The sequence below is a fragment of the Coturnix japonica genome, chromosome 1, assembly GCF_001577835.2.
Source record: "Coturnix japonica isolate 7356 chromosome 1, Coturnix japonica 2.1, whole genome shotgun sequence".
NCBI classification, from domain to species: Eukaryota; Metazoa; Chordata; class Aves; order Galliformes; family Phasianidae; genus Coturnix; species Coturnix japonica.
Genome location: NC_029516.1, coordinates 82,788,337 through 82,796,559, shown reverse-complemented (window position 1 = coordinate 82,796,559; position 8,223 = coordinate 82,788,337). Strand labels below are relative to the sequence as shown.

Sequence of the window (8,223 nt, the reverse complement as noted above, 5' to 3'; positions counted from 1 at the left end):
GCTGTTGCCTGGTGCGTTGTTTCTCAGAACGGTAAGAAAAGCTCTGGATAGTCCCCAGCTGTCTCAATGAGAAGGGGAAGTTTGTATTTCTTGTGGTATTTTTTTTTTCCCCTCTTTGACAATATTTTTAGGGCACCTCAGTGGAATCTGTGAAATACACCCATCCAAGTAGCCGAGTCATGTGTGACGGTGACTGAAAACTCTTCCTGAATGATGGCTTGCGTGAGCTGGTGACTCCTCAGCCTTTTTCCTTAGCTGCTTTCCTAGAACAGCCATGAGTAACTGCCTCCACTCCTCCCTCACAGGATGGGCCTGCACTGGCAGGGAGGTGACTCCTAGAAGTGATGGGACTTCCCTCAGGGCTGCCGTTGAGATAAAGGGTGGGATGTGAAGGGTGTTCTGCACAGTGCCTGTAAGCACGTGTAAGATGTACTGCCATAGCACTGGAGACCCACACTTCAGGGTGAGCCCTTGCACAAATACAGATATTTGGAACCTCCCAACGACTTACAACAGTAAGAATCAAGACGGTAGAACCAGAAGCTGGCACAGGTCTCAGCGGCCTGTGATGGTGGCACTGCTGCTGGGCCAGATCTGCTAATGGGAAGCACAAGCGAAGACCCAGGTGGTGTGTCATGTTCATGGCATCATAGAACTATTTGGGTTGAAAGGGACCTCGCAGCCCACCCAGCCCCAACCCCCTGCCATGGGCAGGGCTGCCCCCACCAACTCAGGCTGCCCAGGGCCCATCCAACCCTGAGTGCCTCCAGGGATGGGGGCAGACACAGACACCATGCGATAGAAAATTGGCAGCCAACACGGGAACAAAAGCCATGGGCCCTTCTCTTCCCTTCCACACACAGAAGCTCGCTCACTCTGCAAGGGGTTCCCAAGCCCCACCGTGCCCCACAGAATCACACAGAATCACAGCATGACCCAGGTTGGAAGGGACCTCAAGGATCATGTAGTTCCAACCCCCCTGCCTGGCAGGGCCACCAAACATACGCCTTTACTAGATCAGGTTGCCCAGGGCCCTGTCCAACCTGGTCTTGAACACCTCCAAGGACGGGGCATCCACAACCTCCCTGGGCAGCCTGTTCCAGGGCCTAACCACTCTCCTAGTAAAGAACTTCCCCCTAACATCCAACCTAAATCTTCCTTCTTTTAACTTAAAGCCATTTCCCCGTGTCCTGCTATTGTCAGCCCTTTCGAAGAGTTTACTCCCCTCCTGGGTGTAGGTTCCCTTCAGGTATTGAAAGGCTGCAATGAGGTCACCCCGCAACCTTCTCTTCTCTAGGCTGAACAAACCCAACTCCCTCAGCCGTGGAGCTGGGGGCGCTGCGGTGCTCGCTCAGCGCCGCCGCCGGGAAGGTTATGGCGGAGGGGCTGGGAGCCGGGGGCACCTTCGGCCGCCCCACGCCGCCGCCGCAGACGGGCTGGGAGCGGCTCAGCGAGCTGTGGCGGCGCGAGTGAGGGCCGGGACGAGCCGGGACGAGCCGGGGCGGCGGGAGGGACGGAGGGAGGGGGTTCCGGGTGCGGGGCCTGGCGCTGCCCCGCGGAGCGAGGAGCCGAGGCCTGTCCGAGCCGCGCGGCTCCGCGCTGAGCCGCGGCGTTTCCTTGCAGCGAGTTACAGCGGTACCCGGAGGAGACGATCAACATCATCAAGTCGGCGTTCACCGGGGGCCTGGTCGGCTGGCTGTACGGCGGCCTGCCCGCCTTCCGCCAGGCGAGGAGGGCCTTCATCGAGGGCAGCCAGGGAGACGTGTTCCACAACCGCGCCGATGCGGTGGTACGGGGCCGGGGGCGAATCGCGGGGAGAGCTGCCTGCGGCCCTCGGTGCTGAGCGGGGGTGGTGGAGGGGATGATGTGCAGGCAGAAGCACGATGGGGTGGAGTGGTGTCGGTTTGCCTCTGCGAGTTAATTGTTGGGGTGCCTGTTCAGGTGTAAACATAGACTCCCATTCCTCAGGAAGGGATCGGCTTTATTTACCCTTAGGGGGTGCCATTCCCAGCGCCTCGAGTTGGGTCGGTGCCGCTCGGCAGCAGCCCGCAGCACAGTGGGATGATAGTGAAGGGGAGCTGGGCTGCCGACTGTAACCCTTCTCCTCCTCCCCACAGCAATCTGCGCACCGTGCCGGGCTCAGGGGCTTCATCCGCTACGGCTGGCGCTGGAGCTGGAGGGTGGCCACCTTCGTGGCCATATTCAAGTAAGTGTTCACTTTGTGGCAGCATTTTTCTCTTGGAGAGGGTTACAGTGCACCGGCTGTTCTGGAACTGCTTTCTTTGGAGTCCAGCGGAGGGCCACAAAGATGGTGAAGGGCCTGGAGCATCTACCCTGTGAGGAAAGGTTAAGTGAACTGTGTTTAGCCTTGAGAAAAGAAGGCTGAGAGGGGAACTGATCCAGGTCTATAAACATCTAAGGTGTGGGAGGCAAAGTGGCGAGGCCAGACTCTTCAGCAGCGTGTGGAGACAGGATGAGAAACTGGAGCATAGGAAGTTCTGCATGAATGTGTGCAAGAACTTCTTTACAGTGAGGGTGACGGAGCACTGGAACAGGCTGCCCAGGGAGGTGGTGGAGTCTCCTTCTCTGGAGATATTTAAGACCCACCTGGACGCCTACCTGTGTGACGTGGTGTAGGGAGCCTGCTTTGGCAGGGGGGTTGGACTCCACGATCTCTAGAGGTCCCTTCCAACTAATTTTTCTCCTTTTTGTTACATCTTATCACCTTGTGTACAGTGTTGTGTACAGTGGCAATACTTACAGTTTGTAAGTAATCACAACTAGGAACATCACCATGCCCAATGCCACAGTATCTTTTGCCACAGTATCTTTGCTTGAGTGCAGTCAGGATGCTGTTTGCTTTCTCTTCCAGAACTTCTAATGCTTTAGATTTTTCAGGACTAGTCGTGCATTGTCATTGCCATCCACCAGATGTCTCCCATGCAAGCAAATGCATCGTCCTTTTCACTGCCCCTTTGTGAAAGGCTCTGAAGGGAGGCGCTGCTCAGTGTTACTTGTTTCTGTATGGAATCATAGAATGTCCCATGCTGGGAGGGCTCCACAAAGAATCATTGAGTCCAACTCTGGGCTCTACACTCAACTCCCTAAACTCTGGCTGTGCCCACTACCCTGGGCAGCCTGTGATGTGCCCCCCACCCTAAAATCTAAGTTGAAGGTTTTGTGCTGCAGTTAAATACATGTCCAGTTTTGTGGTTTACAAACAGGTTGTTAGTTCCACATTTTGGAAGGGTTGAAGTTACATTGGTAGAGAGAGAGATGGTGGAGGTGGTGCTCCTAATCCAGCAGGGGACCTTCTGCTTCAGGAGCGGGTAGTCCTGGTGACACCTCGGGTACGATTCAGCCCTAGTGGTAGCTGTACGGTTGAGAGGATCATTGTATTGCTCAATCCCTTTTATTCTTGAATATAGGATGAATTAAAAAACTAAAAAATTGAGTATTTGATTTACAAGAAAGGAAAAAAGACTATCCCAAAGTAGTACTCCCCAACCTCTGGCTGTCCAGCTGCATGCGGTAAAGTTGTGGAAATAAAGCACTTGTGGTTGGCATGTGTGTATGTGTGTGCTCTGGCCAGGCTGGTAGCAGGGCACAGAGGTACCCTGAGGGTTGGCTTAATGAAATCCTGCTTCTTTTCAAGCGGTGTCTTTTTCATGTGTAACTGCCTCTTTATGCCTCACCCCTACAGCATGGTGAGCACCGGTCTGTCCGTGTACCGCGATAAAACCACCATCAGTAATTTTGCTTCAGCAGGAGGTAAGACTGGGTACTTTTATCTGTGTGCTTTACTTTATCAGTGTCGTTAAGCAGAGGTCATAAATAGAAAATCATAAGCAGGAATCTGTATCTCTTGAATATGAGCAGGCCTGTGGCATCGTTGCACCCATTTTGCTGTTATGCTGGCTGTCTTTGGAACTTTGCTCCATGGTGTAGTTGCTGTCTGCCTTTATTTGTAACACACAATCAATGCATTATCTGAAAGCAGTGGGGAATTTTGTGGTTGTTAGTCCGTTCTCAAAATACTTGTTGGAGTTTTTGTGTGAAAATTGCTTGTGTGGCATAAATGCAGCATTAGGTGCATGACCAGCCCTCATAACCACCACTTCAGCAGGAGATCGTCTCTTATTTCTGCTCATCACAGCCGTTCAGTGTTTATCAGTGTTTATAAACTACCGTTTTTGTGGCTAGTTTTGCATGTCTGCTTTTGGCAATAGAGCTCCTGGCAAATATGGGCATTGAGTTTTAGAGGCTTTGTTGATCGTACAGCTGGGTATGTGCTTTACTGTTCCTTTCTGCCTTACATGGCAGCAGTTATAATTAGCTGCTGTTGAACAGAAAGGAAAAAAAAGGGGGGGAGAGAGGGTGAGAAAGCCTTGGAGTGCATTGCTCAGAGACACCATGGAGTGTCCTTCTCTGGAGATAGTCAGGACTGTCTGGACACGCTCCTGTAGGGAACTGCTATAGCAGGAGGTTAGGCTGGATGATCTCCAGAAGTCTCTTCCAAGCCCTGTGGTTCTGTGACTCTGTGATCGTGCTCCAGTCTGGAGAGAACTGAGTCCCACTTTCATAGTTAGTTTTGCATTTTTAGCATTTCTTACGGAGCCATTCTCAAGAAGAACGAGCTTTGTGTTATGTTCTAGTGCACAGAGCGTGTGGATGAGAGCGGGGCAAAGCATTGCCACAGCAAGTGTCCTCCCTCAGGCTGCTGTGACTGCGTGGTGGGACTGCTGCTGGCCACAGCATTTGGCTTCTGCTCTGCTAAAAACTGAAGTCATCTGACAGAGAGGAGAAACATGGCAGAGCAGCTCCCTTGGCAGGCGCAGGATGGCTGGTGAGGGGCTGATTGTGGTTTCAGCGAGTCCGTGTTTTTCAGCCTTCACAGGAGCTCTCTTCAGAATGCACTTGGGCCTGCCTGGGCTGGCAGGCGGCTTCCTGTTCGGAGCAGCCTTTGGGTAAGTTGTGACTGGTGGTGAGCAGAGACTGAGTCACAGTTACTTTTTGATGGTCTTTGCTAAATGTGGCCCCCCACACCAAGCCCTGAATCACAGGCGAGACTGCAGATTTCCTTTTTCTCTTGCCCTGAGGGATTTTCTTTATTTTTCTTGGGACTTTGTGAAGGTAGTTTTTCTTCCAGACCTCTAACTGTTTTTTCTTTTCTTTTCTTGGTTTATATTTTGCTCTTTCCTCTGTGATAAGAACTCAGTGCTCTCAGCAGAGCAAGCATCTTAGCGCTGTTTGCATAGTGGAGGAGGCACTAGCTGCTATTAAATAGGAAACCAGGAGGGTGGTTCATAGACATGTCTTCTTGGTAGGCTACTAACGAGCCCATTGGTTGTGCACAGAACAGTTTAACGTCTCTTTAAGTAACTGTGGTGTTTGGGGTTGAAGACAGTTTTAGGGCTCCCCCTCAAGCAACTGAGAGCCCAGAGCTGAACACATAACAGCTGCTGGATGGGTCAGTGATCTATGTCAGAATGAGAGCTTTACAAAACAGGTTCCATCAAAGCCAAGATGTGGAGCAGCAGCCATTAAGAAATGCTGAGTTAGAGGCTGTGTGGTAGGGCCGCACAATGGCTGTAATAGGCTGTAAGATGTCACGTTGCTGTGGATACTTTGCATCTCCCTGAGTGGTGGGAGTGGATCCAAGCTCCCTGAGGATGGAGGGGACCCATAGTTCTCTTGGGCTCTGTCCATTTAGGCAGTGACCTCTTAACTTGGGCAGAAGTGAAGAGAAGGAGGCAGGTTTTTCAGGCTGAGCTGGCACATTAAGGGTTGTTGGTGCACATAAAGTCCTGTCACCCCCTTGACTTACATGTGCCTGCTCATGAATAACTTGAAAATACATTTTCAAGGGGCTGCATTGAGTCACAGCTGAGGACAGGCTGCATCTGATGACTGACATTAGCACGAGAGTGCCTTAGTCTGTGGTGTCATCTGAGTACTGGGCAATGTTGTGCTCCAGTGATCTGGTGGCTGGCCCCCGCACACTCCTTTCACTGCTGCCGGTAAGTTATTACTACTGAGTGTCCTCTGGGTAACTTGTGACTTCTCTTCTTCTTTTTCTAGGATCCCTGCAGGGGGCCTCGTAATGATTGCACAGAAACTTACCGGTGAGACATTGCAGGAGAAGCGAAATCGTGAGCGCAGGGAGCAGTATGAGCAGAAATTAGCAGAGTGGTAAGAGACAGAGCTGCCTATTCAAGTCTTTGACTAGGAGCGTGCCCGGGTCTCTGTGGCTCAAACGTTTAGAGAAGCCATGCCATACCGTGTTTTTGGTGTGTTCCACATATCTATCTATAAACTGCTGATAGAACCTTCTGGGGATGGAGGGCTGTGAGGCTGGCTGCATGACTTGCTGAAACTCACAAGGAGTGCCTGTTCTAGAAGAAACTTAAGAGCTGGAATTCTGCAGTGATGTCTTTGTAAGAAATACGCTGACATTAAGTTTCTTTGCACTCTCTTTTCCTTCTTCAGGCAAGCCAGGCTTAGTGTGACTGAAGACTTGGGCAGAATGGAAAGCGATGGCCTGGGACAATCACAGACAGAAAATAGCAAAAGAATATAGGAGCCGTTGAGTCTTCCTCAGATCCCTGTCGTGAGCAGCTACGAAGTATTTTGATTCTACTTATAAAAGTCTTTGTCCAAAGGGATAACGGGAGTCTCCTGTGAATGCAGTTGTATTGTTTGCACTTCTGAAAAAGCAGTTTGCTGAAGATGTTTTTTTGTGGATGCATGTCACTGCTCCAGAGCTTGGAAGGGCCAAACCTGTTCCACTTCAGAAGGTGGACGGGTAGGCTCTCCATGCTAGCAAGCGTCAGCTAGGTTTGGCTGAGGATAAGGGCAGCCCCAGAGCCTCTACTTGAACCCATTTGCTGCTGAAAATGTCCAAGCTGTTGGTGATGTAGAAATAGCAAAAGTGGAGGAGCCTGCTATTGCTAAAGGTAGCCTGATTTCTAAAGCTAATGTTGTTCTGGTGAAAGCTGCTCTTCAGACAGCGCCTGAAGCCCCCAGTGTTGAAGCACAGTATGAGCAGCACCAGTGCGAGTGCTCCTCCTGTCACCACCCCTCTCCCACACCTTGACTTTGCCTGGCTGGGACCGATTTGGTTTTGCTGATGGTGGTTTCTTTGTGCTTTTTGCAGAAAAACACATTTGTCTCTTGCAGTGCTAAGGGTATTTCACAGCCAGTTTGGGGGAAGGGTGGAAGAGATTGGAGTAGCATGGAAATACCCCAAAGAAGACACTTTTTGGGTTCTTCAGTAGAAGTGTGGCTGAGGGGTCTGTGGAAAGGATGACCTTTTCTGGTGGTAATGGTGGAAACATCAGCTCGGTGGATGGATTTAACAGCAGTAAAAAATTCTCTAATTTCACATGAAGGTTGAAAATAGGGGCATTACCTCAGGGGGAAAATGCAGTTCATGACATTCAATAAAGCCATCTGGCAGTGGTGATTGTGTTCATAATCTCTTTATGCTTAACTTGTACGGTGCTTGCATTAGGGAAACATACTTGAGCGGTGTCCCGTGAGAAGAGTTCTATCCAGGATCCCCCCAGGAAGCAATGAAGTCTGGTGGCAGTGTCAGACTTCTCCCCAGGGAGTAACAGGAACCTCCAATGATTATTTTCTAGCAGAGGTGAACCGTTAAGTTGTAGTAGGGCTGAGGATAATCTAATAATGGCCTGTACCTGAGGGTAGGTGGTGGCCTGTTGCCATTTCCCTCAGAGCAGGTCAGACTTATGGCCCCTTTTCTTCACTGGGGTTTTTGTCTTATTAAAAAGAATCAGGCAGGGGGTTAAGGTCCCATAGGAAAAGGGTAGGCAGTCTATTCTGCGTGAGTGCTTTCCTCTGCTATGGCTAATTAGCGTTGAATGAAATATGAGCAGCTCATTGCACAGAGCATATTCCACCCACCCAAAGCAAATTTTTTGGCACAGCTTGCTTCCAAGAAGGTGTTGTGTTTTATAACTTCGGAAATGAACGTTTTATTTTTCAAGCACCTCAGTGTAGTTCATCTATCTGTGGAAGGAATGTATTTCAGGGTTTTCATCACTCAGCTTTGATTTCCCCCTGTGTGAAGTGAAGAGCTATGGATAGCTCGCTCTCCCTTCCATGTTTAAACAGTGTACACTGGTGGCAGTCTGTGATTAACCTCTGTGCCTTCAGAAGACAGAAGGCCTTTCCACATCGCATTTTTGCATTACAGTTATA

The 8,223-nt window shown here is 50.4% G+C and overlaps 1 protein-coding gene across 1 annotated transcript; it reads left to right on the top strand.

Annotated features, from left to right (window-relative positions):
• Positions 1-1,326: 1,326 nt before the first annotated feature.
• TIMMDC1 (translocase of inner mitochondrial membrane domain containing 1) lies at positions 1,327-7,469 on the top strand. The gene is made up of 7 exons (XM_015879636.2): positions 1,327-1,469; positions 1,624-1,789; positions 2,118-2,206; positions 3,704-3,771; positions 4,889-4,967; positions 6,082-6,192; positions 6,490-7,469. Exons 1-7 carry the CDS (start codon positions 1,375-1,377, stop codon positions 6,578-6,580), a joined length of 699 nt encoding a protein of 232 aa, XP_015735122.1. The 5' UTR covers positions 1,327-1,374; the 3' UTR covers positions 6,581-7,469.
• Positions 7,470-8,223: the final 754 nt, after the last annotated feature.

Bases quoted from the DNA above. Each gene is read 5' to 3' on its own strand.
- TIMMDC1 (XM_015879636.2), top strand. From the start codon at position 1,375: ATGGCGGAGGGGCTGGGAGCCGGGGGCACCTTCGGCCGCCCCACGCCG. The intron at 1,470-1,623 runs GTGAGGGCCGGG...GTTTCCTTGCAG, and splicing joins AGCGAGCTGTGGCGGCGCGA to CGAGTTACAGCGGTACCCGG. The intron at 1,790-2,117 runs GTACGGGGCCGG...TCCTCCCCACAG, and splicing joins ACAACCGCGCCGATGCGGTG to CAATCTGCGCACCGTGCCGG.